At 40.1% G+C, this 15,921-nt stretch overlaps 1 protein-coding gene across 2 annotated transcripts in view; it reads left to right on the top strand.

Annotated features, from left to right (window-relative positions):
* The window catches only part of LOC120549715 (leucine-rich repeat and fibronectin type-III domain-containing protein 2), a 157,361-nt gene extending 144,535 nt beyond the window's left edge, over positions 1-12,826 (top strand). For both annotated transcript variants that reach the window (XM_039786813.1, XM_039786812.1), the window contains 2 exons: positions 4,843-6,239; positions 10,149-12,826. In XM_039786813.1, the coding sequence (XP_039642747.1) occupies positions 4,864-6,239; positions 10,149-11,139 (2,367 nt within the window). In that variant the 5' untranslated portion in view covers positions 4,843-4,863 and the 3' untranslated portion in view covers positions 11,140-12,826. The remainder of the gene's footprint in view (positions 1-4,842; positions 6,240-10,148) is intronic.
* The last annotated feature ends 3,095 nt before the right edge of the window (positions 12,827-15,921 follow it).

The following is a 15,921-nucleotide window of genomic DNA, read 5'->3' as shown; positions in this document are numbered from 1 at the left end:
TATGTAAGTATCATCAGGAAAATGTGCCTTAAAGTATTAAAAGTAAAAGTACTCAATGCATGTGCAAATGTGTTTAATGGTCTGATCATTTCAGCTTGACTTGTAGGCCTATATATTGTTGGGTAGTTTAGTTTATAATAAAGCATCATATTTTATAAACTACATTAAAAATCTTACTAGTAACTAGTAACTAAAGCTGTCAGATCAATGCAGTGGAGTAAAAAGTACAATATTTCTCTCTGAAATGTAGTGGAGTAGAAGTAGAAAGTGGCATGAAAAGAAAACACTCAAGTAAAGTACAAGTACCTCAAATTTCTACTTAAGTGCAGTACTTGAGTAAATGTACTTCGTTACATTCCACCACTGGTAACGACCATCAGTACTGTAATTTGATCGGTGTAATATCTGTGCGTTGTTAGCCGTTACTTAGTTGGCACCCCATCTGTGATTTGAGCCCTCCTTACCTTACTCTGTACATTAGTCAGTGTTGTGATTTGAATCACAGTGTAATGTACGGAGTGCTGAGGTTACAGGACTACTCATTGCTCTGAGTTTTCATAATCCCAATAAAGCTATCTAGCAAAACTTGCTAGCATGTTGTAAAGGGGCAGACCTACTTATATATACACGTAGATACCACGTTGGCCGCTGTTGTTCATTGGAGCAATATGTCAACACAGCCGCCATATTGGGTCAGACAAGCAGTGATTCCTAATGTATGTATGTCTATGGTCTTGGTTAAATAAAAAATGCAGGTTTTCATACCAAAATAGCTTATATTGTGTAGACACAGTAATAGTAACAATGAAAGTTCTATAATATAATATTTAAAATGAACCTCCCCTACGTAATTGGTTTCAAAGATATTTTTTTTCTTACTGCATGTATATGGCTACAATTATGTCATTCTGTGTAAAATTTTGAAAACAAATGCTAATTTACATTTTAAGTCACACATTATGTACAAAAAAATAGTGTATCGGCATGATTGTGCAGATTTGCAGTGTAATAGTTATACACATTTAATGTGTATGATGTGGTCAATACACATTCTCATATATATATGTATACATAACTGTATATCTATGACATTCTGATTGTTCTGAAAACATTCACTGTTTTGTACAAGTGAAAAAAATGACTTGCATGTTTATACAAGCGAGATGAACACATTTAGCTTTAATCTCATATAAATGTTTAAAAATCGGGCAGGAGCTTGGCATTCTCATGGCAGCCTGGACACGGAAACAACAAAGGCTTATTTAGGTCACATGTAGTGTATTGGTAGGGTTGTACAGAGTTGCAGTGTACAATAAACATTATGACGAGCAAATCCTTTGTTTAATGTAGACTACAGTAACATGTTACAGTTTTGTACAAGTGAAAATAAATGACTTAGGGCTGTATGTTTATACGAGAGAGATGAACAATACAAATTTAGCTTTAATTTCATATGAATGTATAAAAAACTGTTTTGGGAAAATGACAATCATGGCTCCTAACTACCTCGTAACTTAATAATACTGCCTTACACCGACACATAAACACGCTAGTGCCAACTAAATTGCAGGTGGCGCAATATGCTGCTGCTGTTTAGTAAAATCTTTGCAATATATAAATGAATATTGTGATAGGTCTAGTGACATTTAACTTACTTAAGAAGAAAAAAACACCTCTTTGAGTGATGAAGTGGAGTGCCATCATTTATTGCCAACTTAGTCAAGTAAAGCCGAGCTTCAGTCATAAACTCTATTGTCTCTTTTCAGTTGAGGAGCAGAAGGGCCTTAAAGCCTTATATTCCTTAATGTTAACAATGACATTATGCATACACTGTAAAACAACTGCAAAGCCCCATTTCCTTATACACATGACATTTACACAATACTAAAAAAGTAGAAGTACTGATGAAACTCAACTGTTGGAGAACACTCCTTGGACTGTGGATACCCAGGTTCCTCAAGCATGTGCAGGGTCTTTCCCAGCGACTGGCTCAATGTCTTTGCTGCCAGGCACACCTTCACCCTCTGAGAGCTGAAGTGTTAGGGCTTTCTTTTGATCGTGTTGGCAGCTTGCAGATCCGTCATCTTCCTGTATATCATTTAGCTCTGATATGTAGCTCCATCTCATTATTCCAGAAGGACTGATGAAGGGGCTGTATGCATGTTATATGTTCCTAGCCAGTTTCAACATGTGACATGGGTCCATCATCATAAACACGTTTTCCCCTGTAGATGGGTGGGCAAAGTATGTCTTGAGAGGCTCCATAGAATTCAGCTTGAGCTGGCATCAAAGCGTAGCGCACATGCGGATGTTGGATACATGCCCATCCATTGTAACACAAGGTACTTTAATACCTCTCTCATGTAGTGGCTTAAAGGCATGCTGCAGCAAAACCTTTTGGGTGTCTGGTCAATGTCTTAATAAAGAAGTAGGCAATGGGCGTCTACCAGTGGCCTTGCAGTCCAACAACCAAAAACAAAAAGGCCACACTGGTCTCATCAAGGCCATCTCCAAGATCCACAAAGCTTGTCATTGTTTATGTGTGACTCATATGGAACCTGCCTCCTGATGGCCATGTCATGTACTATGAGACACACTTGACTGAATCTTGGTGGATCTTTATTTTTTCGTTGTTGTAGCGAATCTAAAAATTATGTGTTTAAACCAGGCTTGGCATCCACAGTCTGCAACTTCCTGTTTCAGGTAAAACGATAGCTATTGCGTAAACACTGCAACACATACTGACACATCACCTGACTGTTATATTTACTTTTGACGAGGGTGAATCCTCTAGCAGGGATTTCACTGTCTCCTTTCTCGATCCTTGATAGATAAGATGAGAAAACTTTATTGTCTGTCACAAGTGACAGAAATTTGCTTTTGACAGGGCAGGTTCAAATAACATAAACTACATATAAGAACATAAAGATACATCTAGAAACAGTGTAATGACGTTGACTGTACAAACATGGGCAAAAAGCATTTTGGCATTTTTTTAATTTCCGTTGCAATTCATCCATCTTCTCCTGAGCCTCAGTTGGATTTTCTTTAACTTTAATGGGGTCAATGGCATGCCAGTCTCGCATTTCCAGACGTATGTCCATAGCGCTGCGGCGATACGTCTTATATATTTGTCACCTGTTCCTTTTTTCTTTTTAGTTAGCTTCCCTTTTAGTTTTGTATTTGGCTGAGCCTGTTTTTATTTATAATAATCCTGTATGGCATTTTTATGGTATTAAAATGCTTAATAGCAAATAACAATAGCAAAGTAGACCTACTGTCGAATGTCTAATAGCATTTGATCCCACCGTAAATGTGGCCCATTTTATGAACATACGGTTTGTGAAAATGTCATTTCCTTCACTTATTTATTTATTAATTTATTCAGTTTTAATGATTATTGCAGCATCTCCATGAATCACTTTCTTCTTTTCCTACCTGCCATTTCATTCTAATTATCTCTGTGTAACACACAGTCCCAATGTAGTGGCACTTCATGATATAATTACAAACTGGCATTGAGAAGTAGAGGGTTTATAGATATTTCCTCTTGCACTGTAATTATGAGTTATTGAAAAGTTGAGTCTAAACATGAAGGGGTGTTACAAGGTAGTTGAAGGTAAGAAGCCCCCTTGCTCTGACCAGCATCTTACACAATTATGAATAATGATGAATTATAGCACAAACATGTAGTGAACATAAAAACATTACAACCGTCCCTCCCCATTCTAGTAAGAACCACGCAGACTAGTCAGAGTTTTACATTAATAAATGTTGCTAGTGTAAAATAAAAAATAAGATTGAAATTGATTTTTAGATTATGGGTGTATTAGGAATTAATGATACAAATGTCTGGGGAAATTAAAAGTTTGTTGGAAGAAGCCAAGTGTGGCCATCCTTTCGGAGTAGTCAGCCAGGTGTGAGGTTCTGTTAAGACGTTCATGGAGGCGTGCTGATTTCGTCAACCAAGTCTGACGAGTCTAAAACCTGCAGCTTGTGGAACATTTTCTTTCCCAAACGGTGTTATCTTTTGCCAAAATGGTACAGAAATGATGGGGAAATAAAACAAACACAAAAGGATAAAGACATACACAGAGATACTGAAGACAATGTCATCCATTGCTTACTGCATATACTGTACATGCATGTGCCCCACTTCATCTACTGCATTCATAACAACATATCTGTAATGACGGCTTATAAGTATTTGCTTCATTAAAATAGCTTCTTAGCTGTTTAATCCAAGGCTTTATTCAGAGAATCCTCATGTGATTTCCAACACCTTCTTTGCATTGCAAAATACATGAAGAGTGTTGTAATAGAGAATATTAATGTGAAAAATCCTTAAGGATGAAAATCAGACCAGCTCATCAAGTGAGCAATTTTTACACCATGGACTCCCTTTTATCTGACCTGTATCAATACTGGTATTACTACTACTACTACTACTACTACTACTACCACTACTACCACTACCACACACACACACACACACACACACACACACACACACACACACACACACACACACACACACACACACACGCACACACACACACACACACACGCACACAGACACAAACATCTGCAGCTGTGTTTATGTTTCATAGGAGGGATGAGTAAGTGAAAATGTCTCTGGATGTTAGGATTATCTTTATCTATTTTGATGTTTGGAATTGTATTGTTGTATTGTAATGAACTTAGACATCAAACACTAAAATCATCACGCAGCTCAAGGCAACCAAATTTTGTTTGACATAGGCAAGAAAAATGGTAATACTGTATCTCAGCTAATCATTTTCTCAAATTCAGACTGATTCTTGTTTTCTTTGTTTTGTGTAGGTCCCCTTTCTATGAACTAACATGGACAAAGTGGTCATCAGTCTCCTGCTTCTGGGAACCGCAGTTACGATGGTCCATGCATGTCCCAAATACTGTGTCTGCCAGAACCTCTCTGAGTCTCTGGGGACTCTGTGCCCCTCCAAAGGCCTGCTCTTCGTCCCACTGGACATCGACCGGCGAACTGTGGAGCTCCGGCTGGGCGGCAACTTCATCCTGAAGGTCACCACTCAGGACTTTGCCAACATGTCAGGTCTGGTTGATCTCACCTTGTCCCGCAACACCATCAGCACTATCCAGCCTTTCTCTTTCATCGACCTGGAGACCCTGAGATCCCTGCACCTCGACAGTAACCGATTGACTGAGCTGGGACCGGATGACCTCCGAGGGCTGGTAAACCTGCAGCACCTGATCCTCAACAACAATCAGCTGAGTCAGATCTCCAACACAGCCTTTGACGACGTGTTAGTGACACTGGAGGATCTGGATTTGTCTTATAACAACTTGCGCAGTGTGCCTTGGGAAGCCATCCGCAAGATGGTCAACCTCCATCAGATGAGTCTGGATCATAACCTCATCGCCTTCATTTCCGAGGGGACTTTCATAGATCTAGATAAACTGGCCCGCTTGGATCTCACCTCCAACCGTCTCCAGAAGCTCCCTCCGGACCCCATCTTTGCGCGCTCGCAAAGCAATGTAGTGATGAGCACTCCTTATGCACCTCAACTTTCTCTAAGCTTTGGCGGAAACCCATTGCACTGCAACTGTGAAGTCCTTTGGCTTCGAAGGCTGGAGCGGGAGGATGATATGGAAACCTGTGCTTCTCCTCCTAGTCTAAAGGGGCGCTACTTTTGGTCTGTTCGTGAGGAAGAGTTTGTTTGTGAGCCCCCTCTGATCACACAGCATACACACAAGTTACTAGTGCTGGAAGGTCAAACGGCTAGCCTACGCTGCAAAGCAGTCGGGGATCCAATGCCAACTGTGCATTGGGTTGCTCCTGATGACCGTTTGATCAGCAACTCCTCCCGAGCAACGGTATACGAAAATGGCACCCTGGACATTACGATCACCACATCCAAGGATTACGGGATCTTTACTTGCATAGCTGCCAACGCTGCTGGGGAATCTACAGCCTCTATTGAACTGTCAATCATTCAACTCCCCCATCTGAGTAATGGTACAAACCGTACCACACAGTCCAAGTCGGGACTTTCGGACATAACTAGCTCTACCAAGACCAGTAAAGGGGAGCCTAAACCTCTACCAGAGAAGGTGGTGTCTGTATCAGAAGTGACTGCCATCTCTGCTCTGGTCAAGTGGACTGTTAGCAAATCAACTCCAAAGGTCAAAATGTATCAGCTTCAGTACAATTGTTCTGAAGATGAAGTCCTCATTTACAGGTAAGTAGGATGAATGACATTCAATTATATCCAAGTAAGAGCTGAGACCTTTCTGGTCAAATTGGTAAATTAGGCCAGAGGTATAATCTTTAACTTCAGAACACTAGCTGCTCAGCTTCTTCAGTCAATTGCTAATTGTTTGCTGGCTAAGTACTTGAGACAGTCAATTTCTTTGAAGTGTTACTCGGAGATCAGCATTCATTTTCCTTAATCCTTCTTGAGATTTTTCTTTTTTCTTTCACATTGACAATTTCTTTCACCAATAAAATGAACAGTGAGTGCACATTTTTAAGAATAGTGAAACGCAGAGTGAAATCCTTGCCCTGAACCATTAATTAGAAATCCAAGAAGAAAAAGGATTACAGACCCTCATTTTAGTGTATCCTTTCTAAGCTGCTCAAGTCCATAAGGTTTAGGCTTGGGGACTGCAACTGGAGAGCTATGGGCTGTGTGAAATCAATTTCCTATGTCAGATGAGACAGTGAAAGTAGTGACATTCAACCAAGATAATTGAGCTGGAAATATAGAAAAGAGCCTCACCATTTACCATTTAAATGCATTTTGAGGAAGATGTTAAATGTTAATATGTTGTTCTTTGCTGAGAGAACAAACAAATATAATTGTATACGTATATAAGAGTCTGAATATGAATCATATGTATGTTGTGGATAGCAGTTACAGGAATTTTGTGCAAGCTTCATGCTTCCTCCAACACTGACAATTGATGGTGAATCCCTTTAGCAACAACTCATCCAATATCTTATTCTGTGCCAAAGCCCTACACAATTTACCTGTACTGTGCATTCCAGCAAGAGCGGTTTAATGAAAAATAATTGACACAATGAGAGAAGTCTGATTATTAGCTGAGAATATGATATTAGAACTGTACACAATATTGAAGAAAGATATTACTTTGTTCAAACACTGTGAATGCAACTCACCATCCCTGCGAATTCAATAAGGTGTTTATCTGATTTCCTTGTTTGCACACAGCTTGCTGTACCAGATTGCCATGCCATAAAAAAAGACCAATATGAATTTTCAGTACCTTTTTTCCCGGTGATGGAAACGTCAGATGACTGATCTGAAATATTTGTAAATGCCATTCATAAATGTTATCTAATGTCAACAAAATTGCAAAAAAAAACACTGGTGTATACTTTATAAACTGTACTTTTTCACCTATTCATTGATTCGCAGCAGCTAAATTATGTCCCTGAAAAGGGATAATTTTGATGGCAGTCCTGATGTTGTTAGTCAAGAGTCATTACTTTACACTTTCCAAATTGCACGGTATGTGATTTGATGCTTTAAAATGCTTTCTAAGTCACAATCGGTGCACACAATATGTTATTTATATGCAGGAGAAAATTATCAAAAGCAATAGATTCATGAACTCTTATGTAATAATTGCTGTGCAGTTCTTTTGCATTTCAAAAGACAAATTAGGAGCTGCAAGGAAACGATAACTGCACAGATAGGCCAACTACTGTTTTTGAAATGATTTTGGTATGACTTCATTGCTCGCACATGCATACCTACTTCTCTCCTCTGGTTGACTGACAGTTTCCCAGGGCACTACCCGCACTCCAGCAATGTCATGATTAAAAATCAATCACAGCCACGTGGGGGAGGAGAAATATGCATGAGTTCTCTCAAACATGTGAGCCAACGCAGCTTCTTCCTAGTTATGGAAAAAGGCAATTATGAATAATGGACGGGGCAGCCCCACTGGTGTCTGGGCTCTGTGGTGAAGAGGATTAAGAGGGTTCAAAGATATTGATGAATGTACTATATGAGAACAGCAAGCCAACAATGGATAGATAACTACACATATGGTAAAGAGTCTTCAAGGGCCATTGTCTACCCACAGTTACAGTATTCAACAGTAGCATATAGCATTAGTTCCCAACCTTTTCTGTCAGATATGAGCTCAGGTACCCCTTCACTGATACTAACCGCCATGTCCAATTTATTTTATCACTATCATCATCATATAATATAATAATGATAAAAAAGGGAATGTTGATGGGGCGCTGGATAGCTTATCTGGTAGAGCATGCACCCCATGTAAAAAGGCTTAGCTGCGGGTTCAACTCCAACCTGCGGCCCTTTGCTACATGCCATTCCCCCTCTCTCTCCCTTTTCACATCTTCATCTGTCCTATATAATAAAGGGCTAAAATGCCCAAAAATCACGGATATACAGTATTTAGTGGATTACTGTTCAGTAAAGATTTTCCAAAATGTTAGCATGTCCAATCAAAGGATAAGTGACGCATATACAACCCTCTTGCAAGAAAAGAATGTTTGTACTGGACTAGGCTTGTGCCAGTTGGCCATCAGATCGTATATCGACAATTGAAGGGATTATTGTTTTTTCCATCGGATCTAAAATGTTATAAAAAATAATGTCTAGAAACTGGTAGAGTAGCAATTACACCCACTTAGCCCCGTTGATCAGCACAAGTGATGAGTGAATATTAAATCCTTAATGTTATTTACAAAAGTTTGCAGTCTCTTTTCCATATATCTGACACCTGATGGGCTATGCTTCTTATAACTGTGGGCAAAAGTCGCTAAAAGAAGAGAGCTATAAGTGCTTGAGTATATTGCTTAATATAGGTTTAAATGTAAAGCAGCTTATTAGCCGCTGTAATGAAGAATATGACTAAATGAACTGCTTCGAGCTACCGAAGCAACAAGCTATCAGCAAAACAGAAGAATTGTCAACCAGAAATGACGAAAAAATTAAAATTGGCCACTCTGTCAGACTGGCGATCAGATCACTTATCGGCATTCTCGAGTAACCACGATTGGACAATATGAAAGTCTAAGGCTCTAAGCGATCGCCCAAGTCTATACTGGACGATTCGGAAAAAAACAAGAATACATTCAACGCTAACATTTTGAAAAAATATCTGCGTTTTGCAACTACAGTATGGTTAGGCAAATTTTTCAATTATGTGACGGGACAAAAGTTGGATGTGCTACACACTGATCCAGAACTCTGACCTCACAGCACACATCCTGCTGTGGCACTGAACATTGGCAATGGACAAAAATCAGTATTATCGAATTCGTCCAATATGTACATGTACGTAATGGGGTGTGTATACAGTATTTCTGCAAACGGTTCACTTAAGCTTAACCTCTAAATGATGTTTCATTCTGCTAGCAGTAAATTCTGCTCGCAGTTAATGATGTCCAAATGAAGTTTGGACATCATTAACTAATTTTGGAAAATTAGTTGTATTTGTTGACAGCACTCTTGGTTTAATGAAAAATGCTCAAGAAATGGCTATTCGGAGTGCTTTTTATATAAAGGAAATATTGTCAGAAGGTATTTAAATCTTACATGTATAATGTTATCATATGACAGCTCCAGTGTTGTGCACGTGTTTGTCTCTGCAGTCTACATCGACGGATGAGTTTGTTAGATGAAAGGTTCTATCACTGGCTGTCATCATTTCACCGACTGGCGATACATCTTCAAGAATTAACCTACTGCAGATGGACTTTTATTTCAGTCTCAAGCAATGTGGCTTAGATAATTAGTCATATTTAAACATCTGGAATAATAACAGAGTCATTTGCAACAACTGAATGCTATTTAAATGGATTCTACAAGAAATTACAGTCAGCCAAAACAATATTTAAAAAGTGGCCATTGAATACTTATCTCATTGCTATAGCTTCATGCATATCAAATGGGATGTACAGGGACCAATGAAGTAATCTTTCTGGATTACTCTGTGCATATAAATAGCTACTTAGCATGCTTCATGTTGGCAATTTCTTTGATCTGCCCCAGCATAAAAGACTAAGCCAGTGTTGCCTTCTAACACAGTTCTCGACCATTGTCTTGAACTCTGTATTCTTAATGCTGTATCTTTCTGTCTTTTGTCAGGATGATTCCAATGACTAACAGAGCCTTCGTAGTCACAAATCTTGTCCCAGGGATGCAGTATGACCTGTGTGTCTTAGCCATCTGGGATGACACTGCCACCACCCTTACTGCCACCAACATCGTCGGCTGTGTCCAGTTCATTACCACGGAGGACTACCCGCAGTGCCAGTCTCTCCACAGTGGCTTCCTGGGCGGCACCATGATCCTGGTCATCGGTGGCATCATTGTGGCCACGCTGCTGGTGTTCATCGTCATCCTCATGGTGCGGTATAAGGTGACTAGTGGCACCCAGACTAATAAATTACCCACTGTGAGCAACACATACTCACAGACCAATGGCGGGTTGAACAGGTTCAACGGTGCCCCGCCACAGGTCAAATCCACAGTAGTGGTCATGAGTGAGGAAATGGTAGAGTTCAAGTGTGGATCCCTCCAGAGCAGTCTCTCTTCATCCTCATCCTCTTCTAACTCATTAGACAGCCAAACAGGAAGGGGGGCTGGCGACCGCTACAGCATGCAAGGCAGTGAATGCAGCACCCTGCCCAGCAGCAAGTTCAGGAGGCACAGGCATGGCCCCAAAGCACGGCCAAACCTGGACCACCTTTTAGGGGCCTTCACCTCACTGGAGCTGCGAGGGGTAGCGAGGGACCACCATGGGGCTTCAGCCCCCCCCACCACATCCAATGCTGTGATGACGGTGGCTATGTTACCCCCGTCCGATAAAGAACCCCTGCTCGGACGGGCCGAGTCCACCACCATGCTGGGACGTCTATTAGGGGTGCCCCAGCAGGGTAAGCCCAAGAGGAGTCACTCGTTTGACATGGGTCATGTGGGGGCTGCACAGTGTCACAGCAGCTACCCTCGCAGGATCAGTAACATCTGGACTAAGCGCAGCCTGTCTGTTAATGGAATGCTGCTGCAGTATGATGACAGTGAGGACGAGAAGCCCACTTTTGAGAGCTCTGAGTGGGTGATGGAAAGCACAGTTTGAGTGGGTCGAACTGTGAGGTTCATGGCCAATAAATCTATATCAGGAACTAAAGGAACATGACATGAGTGTAGAGGCAGAGGAAATCTAACTTTGGGTATTGCATGAAGTTCATCCATGTGAATACTGTCTAAGTAATTATGTGAAAAAAGACACTCAAATTGATAGATTCCTGGCCATCATCTCAAATCTCTGACAGTGTCTAACTGTATTTGAAATATTGTTCCATTCTCAAAACAACACCGAATCTTGGATTGTGCAGAGGGAATAATTTCCCCATCTACAGGGCCATGAGAGTGCCTCGGAGAGACGGAGGGAAAAGAAAGATGAGAAATTCAAAGTGGATTTACCTCTCTATCAAAAGAACTAAATGCCAAGACGATTTGCCTCGGCTGTGGTTGTGAATCACAATGTCTTGGACCCTCAGCATGAAATGGGACTACTGTAACAGTAGAGAGAAGGACCAGAGGAGCGAATAGAAAATTAAAACAAAGTCATTTTTATTTTCATCTGGGTTTTTCTATCATTTTTAATATTTATTATTTTAGGTGATTCATCAACAGGCAGAGGCACAGCTCTTTAGGGGAGTTTAATGAAGGACTAATATACACACACACAAGCTTTCCCTTCACATACAGACATTTCACATCACTTAGCCATACTTTCAGTCAAACTTTAAACAATCACAAACTGAAAATTTCAATCAATCACAAATTAGAAACTTATTTTCAAACAGTATATTATGCTTTAGATATCAGTAACACTGTACCTCAGGTTATGTATTATATGAGGTTATTTGAGGATTGCAAACAGCTCAAAACACTAAGTTCTTCACTTGTTTTCAAATGCTTCAAAGCATTATTTAGTCTGCAGCCAATCAAATTGAGTATGTTTACAGCTCAGACTGAATTCCTGCTGTTACAAAATGTCTTTTTGAATGCTTCGATACGCTCTCCATTGGCTAATGCTGGTGACAGTGGTCCCTGTAGGCTCAAAGGCCAATGATGTAAACAGAGTGTTTGCCTCAGGATCCATTATCAGATGCTATCAGCACATATTACAGTCGCCAGACGGGAATAGTCTTTGAAATCCATCAAGCCCACTTAATCATTTGCCTATCCCCACAGCAGGATGTTTTACTCTGCTCTAATTCCCTTTAGGTAACACAAACAGGAGAATATGACAATTACTCATTTAGCCAGGTTAAATGGCGGAATGAGTCCAAATGGACTTTTATTAGCTTGATAAAGGTCATTATGCTGCTCAGGAGAGGATGCTAAATGGAGAAAATGGGAGAAAGATAACTTATTAAGAGCCAAACAGCTGAAACACCGGAAATCTATATTACCAGGTTGCATGATACAGAACCTTTGTTGGTTATTGTATTATTTCAATTGATTTATTAAAGGAACCATCCATTTTGTATTGTCTTTAATACAGAGCTGTACATTGCGATAAGATACTTTGAATTAGTGGCTATCCGGATTACTGCCTACGATCAACCGAGACATCCCTACACATTTTGATGCCTTTCTCAATATCTTGTGGATTTCTGCTTCATTTCAAGATGTGGGGTGGTCATCTTTTTTTTTATTATTGTTTTCATCCCTAGGTGTACCGTTCTGTATATTGGCATTTCTTTGTACAATAACTGGGTAAGAATGTAAATGGGTGGGAGGGGGGGAGGGGGTAAATTGTGCAGTAGTACTTTTATTTTTATGTGAAGCAAACAGTGGAAAGGTGCTTTACTGTGGTGTACCAACTTGGTCATTGTTAGTCGGCAGGCTGAAATGGGATTTTACATGATACTACAAGTAAAATGCTGACTGCTTTTAAAGGGTCAGTTCACCCAAAAAACAAAAATACATATTTTGTGACTTACCTCTAGTGGTATCTAGCCATGAAAGTACTTTTATTTCAGGTTTAAAGATATCCTTTGATGAGATGTCTAGCTCTAACACAGTTGGGGTGTGCAATATGACAATATATACTGTGAGACAATATTGTCAATTGTCAGATATGTATACCACAGTAGCTATCTAGGAGGAGAATTCCGTTTTATGTTAATAATTATTGAATATTGACTTATGGAGCAATTCGTTTAAGGAAATTATTCTGAAAATCAACAACTTTTTATAAACCTAACTCTAAAAACTATGTCACTATTGTCCCAGTGAATAAGTGCCAAATTACACATTATTTCCAGAATCTTTGAGTATTTTTCTGACAAAATTCCATTGTATCGGGTACAGACAGAAATTTCAAAGGTGGATATCTCAAAACCTGGATAAATAAAACCAAAATTTCTGCCTGAATAGATACCACTAGAGATAAATGAGAAATGTTTTTGTCATGTGGGTGAACTGACCCTTTAACCAGTTCTCTCTACCTGTGACATCATGTAACATCCTCTTCCACTCTGCTAACTGAGAATACAATTTAAGTGTGTACTTGACTCAACATAGTCCTGTCTCACCTGAGGTTCTAGGACAAAAACAAGAAAAAAAAAACTGTTTCTGTGTGAAAACATTTTGCTACAAAAGAATATAAAATATTGATTAATTCCTATGAACCAAACTGGCTCTTCTGCGTTTTCTTTCTTGCAACTTATCACATAATTATTGCATGTGCCTTGCATTACATTACTAATCTCATTTTTGGCCTTAATCCTTTAGAGCCTAAAGTGTTACCTAAACTGTTCCTACACGCACATTACAAAGTAGCTAATGGAGTGTCCTTTCTTTCTTGCTGTCTTTGTTTACAGGGGATGAGCCAAGGGTTTTCCTCCTGAGGTCCAGCTGCTGTAATCAGGCCAGTCGCTGCTGACTCAACCTCAGCGCTGCCCTTATTACAAATCACCGGTACATGCAGCTCCTGGCCAGAGCCCATAATAAGGCCTTAATTCATATAATCTGCCAGGAAAGGTGTTTACGGCAGCACAGAGTAAATATAATCTCCACGAGGGCCAAGGGTTGCATTACAAGACAGCGATATGCACCTGCTGAAGGCTTAGGAGGAACATGACTACATGTAGGATTGGGTATCGAGAACTGGTTGCAACTTGGAATCAATTTTTTTTATTGGAATTTTTTAGTTTCGAATCCGATCGCCGGTTCCAAATTTAACATGTTAACATGTTTTCGTAGCAGCCACCATATTTCCTGGCTTGTTGTGTTGCAGCCATGGAGCACAGTAAGCGGCACTCTAGTGAGGCTTTAATGAACATTAAAAAGGCCCGGTAAAACGGTAAACCACCATTGAATCAAAATACAATTTTCCTTTAATCTGTGAAATAAGCATGTGACCCGTCTCAACTCCACCCCTCAAAGAATCGAAAATCGAGAACCTGAATGGAAAGGAAGAATCTGAATTGGAGTCTGAATTGTTCAAATCAAAACAATGCCCAACCCAAACTACATGTAAGGTTATTATTAGGCGTTGTGCCGACACGATACAGAAAACATTTAAATGAAGGCAAACATATTCACTGAAAAGTAAAATTAAAGGTGCGTTATGACGTCATCAGTCATCAACTTTTCAGATCCTCTCAGCTTTATTTGTGTGTGCAGGTGAGAACATCCCACCTTCCCTGAAGTAAAATGCTTTTGAAATAAAAGTACAACTTGGAAAAAGGCACCTCTAAACAAAGGCGACTATATTCTTATTGCATTTTCTCACACTGTCTCTCTGCTCTGAGGACTGCAATGAAATCAAACCAGAGTATCAATTGAAACAAAAGGATTATGTTTATTAAGCCTGTTGCAAATTACCATCAACAGCACAAGTTTTTGTTTTAATTTAGCACAGTTATTTACTAAGACTACAGATGTAAAATAGCCCAGATAATAAGACCAGTTAGACCTGATGCCGGGCTTTTTTGACCCGTATTGGGCGTGCCTGGAAAGCGGGAAAAAAAGGTGTTTTCTGCTGCTGAACTTGGAATATCGGTTAAAGAGAAGACACTTTTGGAACTGCAGGTGTGCCTTCATCAGGGCAAGATAAACTCTATATGTGAAGAAATACTATCTGATGTCAGCTTAAAGGTATACTTAGCAAGATGTATCGCTTTGTTTGTGATACAAAGTCCCCGCATAAAATTGGGGTTGTGTCTAGATGATAATCCTAGATTTGCAAAAACTCACAAAAACTATCGCAAGACTGGCTGCACCGTGACCTATCCATAACCTTGACCATTCGTTAATGCCTAGGTAGTGTTTATCGACAATGTTTTAATTTCCGGGATTGTTCAGGTGCCCCAGGAAATTCCGCTGGATGTCCCTCATTTTCGTCCGGATGGTTAATCGGGTAAATCCAGACAGCTAGCTAGATTATCTGTCCAATCTGAGTTTTCTGTTGCACGACTAAAACAACTTTTGAACGTACACATGTTCCACCAAAACAAGTTCCTTCCCGAGGCTATTTTGCAGAGGCACCGGCGTTGTGTCCTGGGCTTAGCCAAGACGAAGATGATTGGTTTGGGAGGAAGGTCTGGCAATCGCTTTGCCAGACCTTCCCATTGCCAGGCCTTCCTCCACAGCGCTGCAAAGTAGGGTCTGGCGGGTCCACACAGCATTCCGGGATGGGAGAAAAACATGCTCTGGTTTATTGTCATTTCTTTAAACCAATCACAATCGTCTTTGGCGGCCCTTAGCTCCACACAGAGCAACGGTGCATCTGCAAAATAGCCTCGGGAAGGAACTTGTTTTGGTGGAACGTGTGTACGTTCAAAAGTTGTTTTAGTCGTGCAACAGAAAACTCAGATTGGACAGATAGTCTAGCTAGCTG

The sequence above is a fragment of the Perca fluviatilis genome, chromosome 20, assembly GCF_010015445.1.
Source record: "Perca fluviatilis chromosome 20, GENO_Pfluv_1.0, whole genome shotgun sequence".
NCBI classification, from domain to species: domain Eukaryota; kingdom Metazoa; phylum Chordata; class Actinopteri; order Perciformes; family Percidae; genus Perca; species Perca fluviatilis.
The sequence above is the reverse complement of the archived record's forward strand: the minus strand, read 5'-3'. Positions and strand labels throughout refer to the sequence as shown.